This window comes from Phycodurus eques, chromosome 22, assembly GCF_024500275.1.
Source record: "Phycodurus eques isolate BA_2022a chromosome 22, UOR_Pequ_1.1, whole genome shotgun sequence".
Taxonomy (NCBI): Eukaryota; Metazoa; Chordata; class Actinopteri; order Syngnathiformes; family Syngnathidae; genus Phycodurus; species Phycodurus eques.
The window spans coordinates 454,587-471,836 of record NC_084546.1 but is presented as its reverse complement, the minus strand read 5'-3'; the positions used below and the strand labels follow the sequence as shown (position 1 = coordinate 471,836).

At 50.2% G+C, this 17,250-nt stretch overlaps 3 protein-coding genes across 3 annotated transcripts; 2 read left to right on the top strand and 1 right to left on the bottom strand.

Moving 5' to 3' along the window:
• The first annotated feature begins 509 nt into the window (after positions 1–509).
• On the top strand, positions 510–4,046 carry socs2 (suppressor of cytokine signaling 2). Its single transcript, XM_061668341.1, has 3 exons — positions 510–596; positions 1,736–1,866; positions 2,642–4,046. Exons 2-3 carry the CDS (start codon positions 1,776–1,778, stop codon positions 3,088–3,090), a joined length of 540 nt encoding a protein of 179 aa, XP_061524325.1. The 5' UTR covers positions 510–596; positions 1,736–1,775; the 3' UTR covers positions 3,091–4,046.
• A 54-nt stretch (positions 4,047–4,100) lies between these two features.
• On the top strand, positions 4,101–5,951 carry cradd (CASP2 and RIPK1 domain containing adaptor with death domain). Its single transcript, XM_061668340.1, has 2 exons — positions 4,101–4,660; positions 5,339–5,951. The coding sequence occupies exons 1-2, from the start codon at positions 4,309–4,311 to the stop codon at positions 5,635–5,637; spliced, it is 651 nt and encodes a 216-aa protein (XP_061524324.1). The 5' UTR covers positions 4,101–4,308; the 3' UTR covers positions 5,638–5,951.
• A 316-nt stretch (positions 5,952–6,267) lies between these two features.
• On the bottom strand, positions 6,268–15,772 carry LOC133397450 (myelin regulatory factor-like protein). The gene is given in 25 exon segments (XM_061668348.1): positions 6,268–6,653; positions 7,430–7,501; positions 7,582–7,693; positions 7,778–7,852; positions 7,940–8,024; positions 8,166–8,213; positions 8,284–8,433; positions 8,730–8,776; positions 9,515–9,586; positions 9,901–10,047; positions 10,120–10,285; positions 10,497–10,500; positions 11,347–11,501; positions 12,060–12,168; positions 12,244–12,444; positions 12,516–12,618; positions 12,722–12,832; positions 12,904–12,980; positions 13,057–13,252; positions 13,347–13,532; positions 14,476–14,677; positions 14,752–14,807; positions 14,886–14,973; positions 15,378–15,484; positions 15,706–15,772. Coding segments are annotated over 24 exon segments (2,607 nt in total). The 5' UTR covers positions 15,433–15,484; positions 15,706–15,772; the 3' UTR covers positions 6,268–6,563.
• Positions 15,773–17,250: the final 1,478 nt, after the last annotated feature.

The window sequence follows — 17,250 nt, the reverse complement described above, 5'->3', positions numbered from 1 at the left end:
TCCGCACAATAGAGGACGTAGTGCCGCCTGGTGGCCATTCTGCACATCGCACTGGTAACTTCTTTTGTGGTGTTTATTGTGATTAACGGTTGGCAAAGCAGCTGCACGGCGCATCAGCGCCACCTCTGGCCGTTATGTTTTGATTGCGATCAGTCGACGTTTGCTCACAAAACGTTTCCTGTATGTAAGAATATGATTTATAATGAATGCGAGTATGTATTGAGGAGCTACAGTTCGGTTCGCTTTCTCGATTGAACACGTTTGGACCGTCTCATGGGCAGTCGTCGTGCTATTCCAGCATGGGTCACGTGACCATGTTCCTGGAAAGTTCCTGGAAGAGCAGCTTTACGTTCACGCTATTTTTCTCTCTTTTCACGCGTTTCAATCGTGGCTTTCCTTTGGTCCGACTGTGAGCAGCATGTCGGCGCACAAAGACGATCAACTGTCGTGCCGCCAGGCTGCCGTGGAATCAAATATGGAAGCTGAGATATGAAAAGATGAGTGAGGACACAAAATGTTGACGACTGCTCGCGCGCACTGAGGACGTTAGGAGGTGCGAGGGTGACAAGCAAGACCGACAAGAGCCCAGTGAGCAGGTACATTTATTGTTCTTAGCATTGTGCCTTTAGTCTGCTGGCGGCCATCCCCAGAGACATAAATACACGATACGCCAGCACGCCTTACCAACCCGGCTAACCGACGTGCCTGCGTGACCGCCATGTTGGGTGGGGCAACGTTCCCATGAAAGGCAACGCATGGAAACTGAAATGAAGTCATAACTTCATAACTAACTTTTGTCAACGCTAAAGCGTGTGCTAGATGTACACAAGATTAAAAAGCCCCCGAAATTATATGTACCCGTGAAAGGTCATTCCCAGTTCCTTTGTTGTGATTGTACGGCGACCCTCCTGACCCCAGTTATGCGTTTTACTTACACAAGCCACGCACCTTTCCTGACGACACTAATATTCTCTTACAAGAACGGCGTTGTGTGCAGCACAATGTATCAGCGTGTTAAATATGTTGTTAAAATATGGATGGAGGTAGGCAACGTGAGAAGTGTGATTCGTTTAAAAAAAAAAAAAAAAAGCTGTTTGATTGGGACGACCACTCCGACTGATACATTTGTTTTATGTAAGGTAGAGCTTTTGTACATAAATTGAAATGCAAAATAAAATATTTACAACTAAAAAAGTAAAAAAAAATCTCTTCATAACAGTGGTGAATAAAAATAATTCCTTTTTCCCCTCCACTTTCTGCTCCGTGTCAAGGTCTGTTTTTTTGTGTGTTTGTTTTGTTTTTTTCTTCTAACGTATAATTGAAAAAAAGGTGCGTTGACGACAGATTGCGAACTGTTGTTGTTCTAAACGTGGCGATGGGATTCGGAGCAGGTCGCATCATCTATTTTAGTGGGATGCAGGGCTGCTGGGCACCCCAAAATTGTGAAAAATTCCAAACTATTTGCCTTGTCACCTTTAACAGACATAGCAGTTTTTCAAAATAACGATAATATATCAACCATATACAAGTGCCTGATCGATGAATTTGATCTTGTTTATTCGATTAAAGTCAAAGAATTTGAAAGTGGCCCTTGCATCCTTTGATTTTTCTGTATGTGGCCCTCGGACTAAAAAGTCTGGACACCCCTCATTTAGGACCGGCATCGAAAGTCATCTTCATTATTAATAATAATCTCCATAATGATGACCAAGATGACTATTGCGTTGGCTTCCAGACTCATCGCGGTCGTCGCCGACCATTGTTCGCGTCCATCGATGACCTGTCAGTCGTCCGAGTCCACCGACGCCCCGGCGGACCCCGACCGGAGGCGTGTGGCCCTGGCCATGAAAGAGCTCAAGAACGCAGGTTCCACTTCTACACTCCATACTGTCTATATCATGATATAGGGACTTGATTGGGGAGGGATAGCGACTCGCGCAGGGGTCGCCAACATGCTAACCCCCAAGGACCACGTGAGTAGCCTGCGGGCCGCTCCTAAAAATAGTTGACATTGTGATTTCCTAGGAATGTTGTCCAAGTATGACCATTTGAAAATGTAAATCAAAGATTTTCCCTTGGAGACGCCTCTGCTGCGCTCTTCTTGTGTAACGTCGCTTGGCTGGAATCAAATGTCCAGAAAAGCGATGTTGATCCCTTTTGGAGGCACTGGCTCCTCATTCCGATGATCCTCATCTGTAATTTTTGCTGTACTCGATGCTTCTCTTCCGTGGGTCTCGTCGCTGGGCGCCGCCCGCTCGTTATTTAAGCAGCTTAATGAGGCCTTAACCTTGCGTTCATCCCCTGGTGGTTGGCTGACGACTGGTTCAGAAAGTGCTTGATTCCATATGTGCTCTTTTTTGTGCTAGCATCAAATATGCAGCAGCAGAGGGCGCGGTTACAGTGCCAATAATTCAGACGGTCAGGTTAATTTAATTGTGGTTGCCGAGATCGTAATCATCCTTAAACTTGGAATAATTGCGCAGCCCTAGGTCAAGGCGCGCACACCAGAAGGAACAGCACAATGTCTGTTGAACTGCAGCAAAAAGGGTGACAAAAACGGTTGAATTCTGATTTGTAGTTACGAGCGTGGTCACGGAACGAGTCAAGAGCGCAATCTTAATGTTGGCGTGTTTGCGCGCAGGCTGGTACTGGGGCAGCCTGACGGCCAACGAGGCCAAAGACGTCCTTCGGGACGCGGCGGAGGGAACCTTCCTGGTGCGGGACAGTTCGCAGAGGGACTTCCTGTTCACCATCTCCGCCGTGACGTCGGCGGGTCCCACCAACCTGCGCATCCGCTACGACGGCGCCAAGTTCAAGTTGGACTCGGTGGTGCCGGTCAGGCCCAAACTCAAACACTTTGACAGCGTGGTGCACCTGGTGGAGCATTACGTGCAGCTGTCGCGGGCCGCCGCCGCCGCGCCGCCCAACGGGACCGTCCCGCTGCTGCTCACCCGACCCGCTTACGCCGCCGTGCCGCCGCTGCAGCACCTGAGCCGCGTGGCCATCAACAGACGCACGCGGCGCGTTCACGACCTGCCGCTGCCCAACAGGCTCAAGGACTACTTGACCGACTACTTCTACAACGTGTAGCGGGCCCGCCGCCGCGACATTCCGGCACATTCGCACTTCCTGCGGGTTTAAACCGGAGCTTGTCAAACTTTTGGGGCTGCGGGTAGAAACCGAACTGCCGTGTGTACCCCAAAATGCATAAGGAATCAAGAAGTTGAATCGTGAACTTTGTTCTCGTAAAAGAATGAGACTATATTCTTGAAAAAAAATAGGACTGCTTTTCAAAGAAAAGGGGACTTCAGTGAATAGCCAAAATCATTCTAACTTAAAAAAAAAACTGGAATAACCCTAACCCTAACCTTATTTGACGGAGCCCCAAGCTGCAACTCGCAGACCTTCGGAGTGGACACCGAGGTTTGGTGAACTCAACCAAAATTCCAGCGTGGCGGTGGTGACGTCGGTGGGTTTCCGCGATGTCGGGCACACGGGTTCCCGTGGCGTCCGTCTCAGGTCAACAGACCGCTGATGATGCTGTCGTCTTTTTTTGAAGGACAATCTCCTCACTTGCGGTGGTTTTTCGGGGGGTATATTTTCTTGATGCCGCAGCCCGTTAGAAATATTTATTGATGGCGTCGCACTGAATGATGACGAAGCATGTTCACGAGATTGTGTTGACTTCAATACAATTTTATTGAAACTCGTTATTTAATCCAGCCCACCCAATTTTTTCTCAAATCGGTTGATTGAATTCAAACGTTTATTTCAAGTTCTGATTTTCGTTGATGTTGAGGACAGGACAGAACCAAAACGAAACAGCAAACATTAAAAACAGTGAAGCAAAATAGTTGTTTCGCAATTGTTTTGAGTTTGTGTGTGTGTGGTCGGTCGAAATTTCCAGGAAGATGCAGCAAAAAAAGTGAAAGCGTTTTTACCAAATTAAGTGGTAATTTGGTTTGATCTAATTTCGAAATTAATCGAAACAAAAGTTTGGTTACATTTTCAATGAAGGTCTATTCATTTTTGTGTGTGTAGTAATTTCGCTGATTACGAAACTGTTTTGTCCTCAACTCAGTTGTAATTTGTTTCTAATTGTAAACGAATATAAGCTTAAATATTTAACATTTTATTTTTTTTAACTGGTCAGTGGATTTTGTGTGCGTGTGCGTAAATGAAAAGTCCTCGGCTTGAGAGTTGTGAAAATACGAAGTGGTCCGCAGTAACAAATGACATTGGGTCCGCCTCCTTGTTTCTGGACGGACACAAAAACGAGAAGCCCGATCGCGGAAGTAGAAGAACAAAATGGATCCAGTCCACAAAGAAGTTCTGCGGAAGCTTCGCGTGTATTTGTGCGAGGAGCTGCTGGTGTCGGACGCCGTGCTGGCCTTCTTGTACCAGGAGGACACGCTGACGGCCGCGCAGCTGGACGACATTTTGGCGGAGAGCACCGAGCGGAAGCGGTGCCGTAAGCTGCTCGACTTGCTGCCGAACCGCGGCCCGGAAGCCTTCCGGTGCTTCCTCGCGGCTCTCGACGACTTCGGCTGGGTCCGACAACGACTGCTGCACGAGGAGCTCGACGTCCGGAGCGGGACTGAGACCGCGAGCGGACGCCGCGCCTCTCCGACGAGTCACCGGGGAACCCCATCGGCTACCGGTATGACGTCACAACGACCCCCCTCCCCCTCCCCCCAATGTAACAATATGTCAAACATGACGATTATCATGGACGTGGCACAAACAGAAATAAAATAGAAAGATGCCAAGGTTCACGAGTAAAAATGGAATGAGATTGAACCCGTTGTCGTGGGAGCATTTAGTTTTTAGATCGTGATATTCAATAAATAAACACACTTCTCGACCTTTCGTAAAGACAGCAGATAGATTCTACCGTTGAGTTATTTGTCAATATAAAACTTTGCAAGAAAGATAATGTGTAAAGTGTTGCACTTTACAAAAAAAAAATATTTTACGAGAACGATTTAACCAATTCTTCGAAATAAGCGTGAAGCTATGTAAATGGCTAATTAAATGTACATATGTTACAATAAGTCTCATTTCATAATTTAACGATGACAAATCAGCTGATTATTTAATCAAATAGAATAAATCATTTCATGATGTAAAAATGATTTGTTCATTTCTTTTCCTTTGAATAATGAATTCAATTGTGATTCACCGATTATTTGATCAAATGTTTTCAACGTGTATGTCTATTGGTTTATTTCTTTGATTCGTCACAGTCAATCAATGAAGCAGGAGGAGGAAATGGTGGAAAGAAAACGCTTGAGTGGCTCTTCAGACTTGTGTCGTTTGTGTGTCGTTTGTGCGTTAGCCGTGCGCGGTCTCCCCGCCGGCGTGCGGCACCGAGTCCCTTCCGACCGTCAGCTTTCGCGTCTGGCGTCGGCCCTGGGCGCCGAGTGGGAGTCGGTGGCGACGGACCTGGGCGTGTCGTCCGCCGCCCTGTTCCGTTGCCGTGCCGACCACCCGCTCTGCTGCCGCGACGCCGCGTTGGCCGCGCTGTTGCTATGGAGACGCTCGCAAGGGAAGAACGCCACGGCGCGGAGACTCCAGCGAAGCCTGCGGGCCGCCGGCGTGCACTCGTCCGTCCTGCAGGACGTCATGATGTCGTGAACGAGGCCGAAACCTCAATTGGACTTTGAATAGTTTTATTTACAGTTTTAAGATACACTTTAGGATGATTGTTTTATTCTTCAATTACATTTTTAAGACTGAGACAAAAAAAGCTCAGTGGTTTCGACAGTAATGCCACGCGAGGCGTGAATTTTCCGAACATGTCGAAGTTGGAAGGGAGTGACTCGGATGTAAAATGGTGAAGGAGAAGCTCGTCAAAAAAGCGGGAGGAATAAGAATAATAATACGAGAGTGTGCGATTTCTGGAGAAATGTGGAATGTTATTAAATAATATGTCATGATGTCAAATGATGTTGATGGCTGAATGTGTAACATTATAGAGTTTTGGGCTTTTATTTAGAAAATGTGTGAACGTGTTGGCCTGAATGAGCTGAACAAGTAGAAGTTGAAACGGTGCGAATCGCTTGAGAAATAAGGAAACGGTGGCAAAATTTTATTTGGGAAATTTGGGGAATGGGAGTGGTTCACAGGATGGCGAGAATGAGCTGAACACGGAGAAGTGGAACGGTGGAATCGGTTGAGAACTGTTGAAACGGGAGTCAAAGATGTAGAATAGGTCCCCAATTGGAACATGGGTGGGTCAAAAAGTGGAAAGATTTCAGAATCGGAATCAGAATCCTCTTTATTGCTGAAAACGGTGGAAACATTTGGAATGTTGAAAATCGACCCCAACGTGAATAGAATGAGCTGAACAATGTGAATTTCGAATGGGAACAACGAATGTGTTTTGTTGAATGTGCCATTGGAAATGAAGGGGCATTTTTGGGCGCAAAAAAATGGACTTGCGGCTAATGTGAAAATGTTGTGGCTTCGATGAGTATTGCCACGTGAGGCGTGAATTTTTCAAATGAAGGCAGAATAATGTGTGTGTGTGAATGCTTTCAGCATGCACACAATAAGTGGCGTCAGTCGCTGCAGCGGCGGTAGAAGTAGAAGTGGTAGTCTGTGAACAGCGCCCCCCCGAAGTGATGGTCGGTACTGCAATCCGCTTGGCCCTGCGCACAGGTCACATGACACAAGGCTTTGCTCGAGAGGCGCAACAGTCGAGCGATGCATCGACAACTATTTTGATCATCGATTAAGCCTCGGCAGACCTTGTTTAGCTTCAAATTGGGTTCTCCGTGTTTGCAGACCGATTATCTTTGTGTTTGTGTGTGTGTGTGTGTGTGTTTTTGAATAAGACATTTGCAAACATCTGCTTAGATTCTGGAAAACAATGATCAGCATTTCTTGCCGATTTGCTGACGGATGTCACGGGCCAAACCAATCACTGAATCTGTATCAAACAACGTTTGTGCATCGTCTGCACTGTCAATTTGAAATTTGTCTTGTTTTTGAAGAAAGGGGTGGACATTTTCATGTGATTGATCATTTCATCCAAAAACTAATTGACAGATTAATTGATGATGAAAATAATTGTTAGTTGCAGCCCTACTTCGGTCACGACACTTTTTATGTGAAATACAGTAATCCCCCCCTCCGTCGTTATAAGTAAAATCGGCAATATCGAAATACCTGATTCAAATTCACCCTAGACATGTTTTTTTTTTTATGGGATGGACAAAAACTTTTAAACACATATTGAGCGAGAGCAAGAGCAACGGATGAAACAAAAATATTGTACAAAAGGTAGAAAAAAAAATCGAACAACTGCAAGAAAACCGAAATAACATTCACGATAGAGCGGGGGATTACTGTACACAGAAATGATCGCGATTAGCTGCTTGTATTCACGTCATCGTCGACAGTGTATGCGTGCGCGCATCCTTACGGCCACCGTGGAGCGAAAGTGGTACGAGCCGTGGTAGAGGCGAGCCACGTGCAGCGGCCACTCGTGCCGCCCCTGCAAACGCAAAAGTTCTGTCAGCGACGCTCCTCCGGGCCACTAGGGGAGCGATGACTCGAGCGGAGGTACGCGTTCACCTGCGTGTTTGACGGATATCGACTGGCGCTGGGCAGGTTTCTGTCGCGCAGGGCGGCGCACGTGGACGACTCGCGAGAGGCGCACAGGTGCACCACCAGCGGCTCGGTGGAACTGAACACACACGCGCACACACAGACGTGTCAACGTGCGCACGCGTGCGTGCGTGCGTGTGATGCTAACGCTAACGAGCCTCACTTCATGAGGAGCGTCACTCGCATGTTGACCGGGACGAACGGACTGACGGGGACTTGGAAGACGAACCGGTCCGGTCTGAAGACGACAAACCGACAACGCGGTCAGAAGGTTTTTGGGGGTCACTCGCTGTGTTTTGCGTGTGTGTGCTTTTCGCGCACTTACCCGCACTCGTCTCGCACGCAGTAGCGGCTGTCGATCACCTGCTGGTTCTCTTTGATCAGGAAGGACTCGACGGACGTGTTTGTCCCTGTGATGCGCACACACGCAATCGCACCGTCAAGTGCACACACAGTCACACACGTAGTGTTACACGCGTAGACGAGCGCGCGTTTTGTTAGTTGGCGTTCGTGATGATGTCAACATGATGTCGTCGTGTTTGTGTTCGTACAATCTGTGGAGCTTTGGAGCTTCTGAAGGAAGTCGTCTGTGTTTTTCTCTACGAACAAACAAACATTGTCACTTCCTGTCACATGGCCACCTCAGGGTCACATGATTCGGGCGCTCACCTGCTCCGCGGCTCACTCGCGACCAGTCGGCGGCGTCGTCGTCGCGGCCGCCCGCCGGTGCCGGCGGGCAGCAGTACACTGTGTCGCAGTACAGCAGGTGGCAGAAGTGCACGTCGGGGGGCCAGGGCCCCGGGGGGGCGACGGGCGGCGCTAAAAGCACAACCCAAAAATGCGTTTCCCGCCAACGAGTCACATGGGCCGTGTTAGGAATCGGTCCCTACTCACGACAATGAGATTTTTAGAGAGTGGACCTAGATAGCTCCTACATGCGGCGGACGCCCACATGCTCGCGCTTCGGCACCCGCAGATTCGCCAATTTGTGGATTTTTCCAAAATTGTTTGTGTCAACAGCACTGCAAAGTGGCCACCTCCCAACACGGTGCGCTATGTCGCGGATAAGGAAGGATTCCCAACAGCCACGGTTGCGTTCAGGCGGGCTCGTTTACCTGAGCTGCTGCTTGCGGTCGTCTGCGCAGGAAGCACGCTGCTGTTACTGACGCACAGAAAACAAAAACACGTCACTTCACTCAGGCATGACGGCGCTGGGCCATATGGCCTTTTTTAGTTTTTGTTCTTTTTTTCACCCAAAGGTCAATCTTTCAAGATCATGAGAAATCATGTCCCTGATGTCAACACAATCCTTCAAGCTATAATCTGTAAATTCTGTCTCCCCCGAGGCTGGACTGCAGTATTACAACGGCGGTTGTAATTCGCGATGATTGCTGCGTTTGAGCGTGCATTATTCAGTGCGTGTGTTTTACATCAGGCTCCTTGTTGGGCAGCAAAGAGATTGTGTTCATTTGTGGAAATTAGCATTATTTTTGTTTGCACATGAATTATTGCGAGTGTTTTTTTTTCCCCCTCTCTGCCACAGGAACAAAAAATAATCTGTTAATTTTTTTACAAAAGAACCTTAAGGGGCCACGCTTCGCCCACGGCTCGGTAAAATGCGGCTACGTCGTTCTCGGCGGGCCAGCGAGGGAAATAAATCGGGCATTCGTGAAATATGAGAAAATAGAAGCCGTATAGCGGGAAATGGATGGGCAACAAGAGGTGAGAGTCGCTGATAGGCTTCATCAGCACTGTGTCATCGCCGCGATTGGTGGCGTGGCTTGGCTGAAAATCTTTGGAAACAAAAACATTGACATACTGCGGCTTTGAGTGTCAATTTGAATTGGTCAACAATTTAACATCAGAAAAGGAGCTGTCAAACTGAAACATTTCGTCTCACCTGACGCCAGACGACGAGTCCACGTTGCGCTGCGTTAAGCGGAGCAGGTAGACCGCACCGATGGTGACGATGCTGTTGCGCACGCACACGCACACGCACACACGCTCTGGTTCAATATAGTCAAAAATGTACCAAAAAGCAACAATTCTGAAATAACAACGATCTCATCTGAATTGTGGGCCTGTTTCGTTGAACACTCAGCTAATATTGTATGTCGTATGAATGGCAAAGGTTAATTGCCATCCGGTGGTTGAGTCACGACACGGCGCTGGCGTCGAGCGATTACGTCGCAATGAAGTGAAATTGAATCTCTCGCGGCACAGCGATTGGAATCGCAGGCGCAGACGTGAGCGCGAAGGCAAGCGGGAAGTGAGATCACAGCTTACCAGACGGCAACGGCGAGGCACAGCGTGAGGACGCATGCCCGGAACATTCTCTGCGACACGCAACCGTCGCCGTCCGCCTCGGAGGCTCTGGGGCTCGCGTGGACACTCTGCGACGCCGCCGACGCGACGCTCGCTTTCCTCGACGTCCTGTCGGGAGAAGACGCGGAGCTTTTATTTTGAGAGCACCTTGAGAAAGAGGAGAAGGGCGAGAGGAAGTACCCCATGGAGCGCAGACTTCCCGTCAGGCTCTTGAGCTTGGCGAGGCGTCGCTTCCACATCTCCAACTCGCTCACGCGAGTCTCCAGGCTGTCGGTCATCTTGGAGAGCTGCTGCGAGGCGCCCACGTTCTCCATGAAGATCTGCTCCTGCGCCAGGAAAAGCGGCGAGGAAGAGGCGAAATAGTTGAAACCGGAAGTTTCCAGCCACTAAATGAAAGACGTTTTTTACCCTCCGACATGAAACCCGACGAAACGTTTCCTGTTCTCGGTCTATGAGGATGACCAAAATGATTTCTGTTTGCTAAATGCCAGAAGAATGAGAGACGGGGTTTTTTTTTTTTTTTTTTTACATTTTTGATAGAAACAGTGACTTTGTAAGACACTTAAGAGACTTTGTAAGCAGTTTGGCATTCCGCTTCGTGTCATTGTCCATTTGGAAGACCCGTTTGCGCCCAAGCTTGGAGCTCGTGGCTGAAGTCTTGAGATGTTGCTTCAGTATTTCCACACCATGTTCTTTCCTCATGATGTCATCTGTTTTGTCAAGTGCACGAACGAGTCCTCCCCTGTGCCAAAACAACCCTATAACATAATGCTGCCACCACCCCCATATTTCACAGTTGGGATGGTGTTCTCAGGCTTCCATCTTCCCTCTTTCTTCCAAACGTCACGATACTCGTGACGGCCAAACAGTTCAATTTGAGTTTGGTCAGACCACAGGACATGTTTCCAAAAATGAAGGTCTTTGTCCCTGTGTCCGTTTGCAAACAGTAATCTGTCTTTTTGATGTTTCTTTTGGAGTAATGGCTTCTTCCTGGCAGAGTGGCCCTTTAGCCCGGTCGTGACAGAACGCTTGAACGCTCTGGGCGGCACGGTGGGCAGTTGTGAGGTTGCGGGTTCAAATCCGGCCTCGCCTGTGTGGAGTTTGCATGTTCTCCCCGTGGCTGTGTGGCTTTTCTCCGGGTTTCCTCCCACATCCCCAAAACATGCGTGCTCGGTTAATTGAAGACTCCAAATTGTGTGAATGTGAGTGCGAAATGTTGTTTGTTTCTATGTGCCCTGTGATTGGCTGGCGACCAGTTCAGGGTGTACCCCGCCTCTTGCCCGAGGATAACTGGGATGGGCGCCGGCACCCCTGCGACCCGCGTGAAGAGAAGCGGTGTAGAAAATGGATGGATGGATGTTTGAACAGATGAATAATGTGGCACCTTCAGCCAGCGGGAAATTACACCCAAGGATGAACCAGACTTGCTCAACTCCACAATTCGAGGCGTACCTTGTCCACCAACAGGAAGTTGTCGATCTCGTGGCCGTCATGACACCTGACCCTTCCGACCTCCTTGACGGCCGAAGGGAGGAGCTCCTTGACTTGCTGAGCCAGCACACCTGAAAGGTCACACAGGCGCACACGCACTTATAGACAACCCCAATTCCAATGAAGTCGGGACATTGTGTTGAACATAAATAAAAAACAGAACACAATGATTTGCAATTCATGTTCGACCTATATTTCAATGAATACACGAGAAAGACAAGATATTAATGTTCAAACTGAGAAACTTGATTGTTTTGAGCAAATAATCATGAACTTCGAATTTGATGGCTGCAACACCTTCCCAAAAAGCTGGGACAGGTGGCAACAAAGTTGAGGAATGCTCATCAAACACGCGTTTGGAACATCCCACAGGTGAACAGGCTCATTGGGAACAGGCGGGCGCCACGATTGGCTAGAAAAGGAGCTTCCCTGAACATTAAGATCTTGTCTTTCTCGTGTATTCATTTCAATATAGGTCGAACATGAATTGCAAATCATTGTGTTCTGTTTTTATTTATGTTTAACACAATGTCCCGACTTCAGTGGAATTGGGGTTGTATAATATACACGTATACACGCACACACACACACACACACAGTGTTACACAATCTTACATACACAATCACACCTGTGCAGTGCGTGTGTTCGATGCCCATCCTGGAGGCAAACTCGGGTTTGTAGTCGAATTCCACCAATCGCATTTGTCTGATCCTCCTCAGCTGCTCCTCAGGGTCCACCTGACAACACAACATCAGCTCGTCTTTCACACGCCCCCCGCCCCCCATCTGGGTGATGTCACTTCCTGTCCGCACCTCCCGGATGTTGTGCTTGGCGCGCTGGTCGGAGGGCCGCATGAGGCGGCCCATGACGGCGGCGTTGCCGCACACCACCAGCGCCTCGTCGGGGGCGTCCGTGTTGATGCCCACCCGGCCGTGACACGCCACTGCGTCCTGCGCTGCTCCGCGCTGCCACAGGGGATCGCTGTCCATCTCAAACTGGCCTGGGTTGGAAGCCTGCGTGTGCGTTTCACGTGTGAGAAAAACTACAAAACAAAATGGCGTGAAGCGCGGGCGCGAGCGGTCACCCTGACGATGAGTCTCTCGGACACGAGGGCGGCCAAGAGGTAGGACGGAGACTCGTCTTCGTCTCCCTCCCTGGCGTACAATCCGACCACCATCTGGAAATATCTGTACAAGCACAGTTAGCACACACGCACTCGCACAAACATTCACACACTCTCAAACAAACACGCAACCATGCCAGCACACAAGCAGCCCCCCGCCCCCTCACCTCTGGTCGGGGTTGGGCCGTCCCCGCTTCCTCATGTTGTTGGCGGTGGTCTCGCTGAAGTGGAGGCGTCCCAGCGTCACTTTGCTCATCCCGCCGTTTGCTACGCCGACCCTGCGGGAATCGAACCACGGTCACGTTGAGGCGCCGAGCCTCCGCCGGGCGCCCCCTGCGACGTCGCCCACCTGACAGGCCGCAGAGGCTTCTTGGTGCGGTCGGCCTGAGACTGCTCCATGGTCACGCGCTGCTCGGGAGATTCCATCTGGCAGGGTGGGTGACATTAGCCTCCGCTAGCACGACGGCCTAACGGTGTCGGTGCTAAGGAAGCGCCGATGTACCTTGATGCCAAACACATTGATGTCGAGGCGGTCCGGCCGACGCATGCCGTGCGGCGTTGTCACGTACGCGGGCTCCGCGGCCACGCCCACGTGAACCGTTACCTGGAAATGGTTCTTCTTCTGGCACACGACGGCATCGTCGGCCGGCGAGAAGTTGAAACCTTTGTCCGTGTCCACCACCAACACGGGCCGGCACCTGGGCGCACGGGACAGGTCACGGAGGGCCGTCAGGTCGGGCACGCACGCACGCACGCGCACGAGGAACCCCAAAGACCACGTCTAGCGCTCACATTGTGCGCAAGTTAGCGTCCAGCATGGCATTCCAGTCCGCCGGGCGGAAGCTCTCCCACGTCAAGGAGCCACTGGGAACGGGTCCCGCTCGAGTGCCGTCGGCGTCGCCCCCAAGCGCAAGTTGATCCGGTCTTGACGACGAGTCCTGGGACTCGTTTCGTTTCCTTTTGCTTCTGTCAGGGGAGCTCGAGACAAAGACGCTTCTTACTACGGCTGGACGCTTCTCCAACCATAGCGATTAGTTTGTCTGGACTTTTTTATTTTATTTTTTTTTTTATTTTTTTTTGCGGCTTCCGTAATTGAAAGCAAGTCCTCTTTGCTGATGTGCACGGCTTCCGCTAACAACATGGATGCGAGCAGCGAGGCGCTAGTTTCCAGAAGCACTCGGTGTTTGCTGTGAGAAGGAAAGGAGAGGAAAAGATTCTTCCTGCTGCCTGTACGTTTATTGCCTGCCGCAATCCCTTCCACCTCGTCGTGTAAGGCCCGCCACGCGACGATAATCGGACCGTTTCCGTCCCGATTGTGCCTTTCCCGATCAAGGACAACACCAGAGAGCTTGTGTTCTAAGGTGATCCTGTAAGATGATCCTGAGGTCTGAGGTGTGTTGAGTGAATATGTCCTGATTTTAGGGTCCCAAACAGGTCATCCTCATGCCACTATGAATATAAAAAAAATATTGGATGACCGGTTAGCACATGCGCCTCACAGTGCTGGGGACCGAGGTTCAAATCCCGGCCCCGCCAGTGTGGAGTTTGCACGTTCTCCCCGTGCCTGCGTGGGTTTTCTCCGGGCGCTCCGGTTTCCTCTCACGCCACGTCCCAAAAAAAACATGCATGGTAGGTTGATTGAGGACTCTAAATTGGCCGTAGGTGTGAATGTGAGTGCGAATGGTTGTTTGTTTGTATGTGCCCTGCGATTGGCTGGCGAGCGGTTCAGGGTGCGCCCCGCCTCCCGCCCGAAGATAGCTGGGCTAGGCGCCAGTAGCCCGCAACCCTAGTGAGGAGAAGCGGTCAAGAAAATGGAGGGATGGATGGCTGAAATCTGCCATCAGTGAACCACGAAATAGCAGGGGAACATTGTACCCCTCGGCCCTCCTTTTCACAGCACTTCCAACAAGTATTGACTCACCGGGAGTGCAAGGAGGAGGCGGAGTCCGGCAGGCAGATGGGCGGGGGGGGCGGGCCCGAAGGCATCCAGGCGACGGCGTACCCGTCGGATGGCGACGAAGCTCCGGAACGGCCACGATGGGGAATCCGCGCGGTCGGCTCGGTGAGGCGCGTCGGTGGGGCTGCGGGCCGGTTGGACCAATAGGAAAGCTCCTTTTGGAAATCTGTGAGTCGGAGGACACGCTAACTTTAGCCTCAGCGCCGGAGCCGAAGACGGCGGGCGGAGCCGACGACGGACCTGGGATCTGCTCGGGCGAGCAGACGTCTGAGTCTGGAGGAGACTCGGGAAGCGCGCTACGAACGGCAAGAAGACACAAAAGACGTCAGGGACCGCAACACGCACGCAACGGTCAGTCGTGTGTGACATCTCACAAAGCGTCGAAGTCGCTGCCGAGGTACTGCTCCAGGATGCTGGTATCCACGGCAGCGGAACTGTCCAGAACCTGGCTCACGTCCTGACCTGCACGGGATGACGCCAATGTCATCGCTCGCCCCAAACGACGACAACAACAACAACAACTCCTCTGCGGATACCCCGATTCATCTTCATTCCCATCGCCGCAGTACTTCAAGTGCAGCCATATGGAAATCTACTACGTACTCGCAAAATGTTTGGGATCTCGGGCTTTGGGGTGAAGTTTCAGGATGACCCTAAGATCACCCTGGCAGGTCAGCTAAATTTGACCGTTTCAACTTTTGAGTGTCCAACTGGTGAATGTTCTCTGCGCAACTTTCTGTTTGACAACAAGGAGCTCAACAGCGAAATTCACAACAAAATAGGATGTCCACATCTATGCCTTTCTGTGACTCTTCCAGTGTGTGTGTGTGTGTGTGTGTGTGTGAGCTCGCTTGCGTGACGCTCACCACTGAAGAACTGCTGCAGTGCCTCGTTCTCGCCATGCACAACCGCGGGCTCCATGCTGGCCAGCAGGTGGCGCTGCGGAGGAGCACATCCAATCGTTTCAATTCAGCTGAGGAGACGCATGAGGGGAAACACACACACACACACACACACACACACACAAACCCGAGTCACACGTCCAGTCACGCTGACACCTGACGAAGAGGATCTGGAGCGTTGCTAGGCAACAAGACCGACATGCTGTGTGTATGTCCTTCTATAGTTGTAACACTTGAAACAACACACACACACACACACAAGTATGAGTTGGGCACGTTTGTTCTAGCTCACCTGCCTTTACGTCCAAGATGGCTGCCGCGGCTTCCGTCAGCTGGCCGCGCCCCGATTCTTCCCGGCGTCCGGCAGTCAGTCCGATGGTTCTCGGGGTCCGAACCGCGAGGGACTTTGGACTTCCATGTTTGGATCCTGACAGACTTTCTTCTTCTTCTTGTTTCTTTGGGAAATGTCCGCCTTTCGAAATCGTCAGAAGGTTCTTTTCACGCCGTGTGGCGTCGTGCCCGTTTGTGTCAGGTGGACTTTGAGCTTTGAACAGGAAGTAGGCGTGTTACACACCTGCGCGCGTGTGCGTGTGTGTGTGTGTGTGTGTGTGTGTGTGCTGCGATCACCGGATGTGAAATCGTCATCGGGGTTCGGGTGAGCTCGTTTCGGCACGGGAAGGCTGTCGGCTGAGTCGAACCCTGAAACTCATGACATGCGTAGCATCATTTCATTATAAAATGGGGAAAAAAGCTGAAATGAAATGACAGTTGCTGTTGGAAATGTTCATGACTACAATTTGAGTTACATTTGAAATATAGCTGCTCAGATGTATTTTTTTTTAATCACTTGTGATTGGCTCTCTGGTCATGTGTCATTATGCCATCGTCTTAAACATGACATATTTTTGCAAATATGACTCCAAGCGCCACCTTGAGGTGCAATCTATTAGCTTGTCTGAGAGTTTGAAAAGGTGCGACTCGTACACGATATTGCCAAAAGTATTCGCTCACCTGCCTTGACTCAGATATGAATTGAAGTGACGTCCCATTCTTCACCCGTAGGTTTTGGTGTGACCTCTGTCCACCCGCTGCAATTATAACATCTTAAACTCTTCAAGGAAGGTTTTCTGCAAGGTTTAGGAGTGTGTTTATAGGGAATTTATGACAACTTTTCCAGACGCGCCTGAGTGAGGTGACACACTGATGTTTGACGAAAAGGCCTGGTTCTCAGTCTCCGCTCTAATTCATCCCCAAAGTATTGTATAGGGTTAAGGTCAGGATTTTGATAAGGCCAGTCAAGTTCATCCACATCAAACTCTCTCATCCATGTCTTTCTGGATCTTGATTTGTGCACTGGTGCACAGTCACGTTGGAACAGGAAGGGGCCATCTCCGAACTGTTCCCATAAAGTTGGAAATGTCCAAAATATTCGCCGCTGAGCTCCAGTGAAAGGAACTCTGAATGTTTCAGCATACCAGGAGATTTTGGAAATGTCAAACAATTTAGGGACTACCCCTTCATGTTCCACCATGTCTGTGCCCCTGTGCACAAATCAAGGTCCATCAAGCCAGGGATGAGATAATTTGGTGTGGATGAACTTGACTGGCCTGCACAATCCTGCCCTCAACCCGATAGAAAACGTGTTGACCACGGTGTTACGTCACCTTTTCTTTTCACAACATTCAATCAACGTTTGGGAACCGAGGACACTCATTGGCGAAGCTTCGGAGGTGGAATTCTTTCCCGTTCTCGCTCGATGTACAGCTTCAGCCGCTCAACAGTCCGGGGTCTCCGTTGTCGGATTTGACGCTTCATCGTGATGAATGATGATGAAATC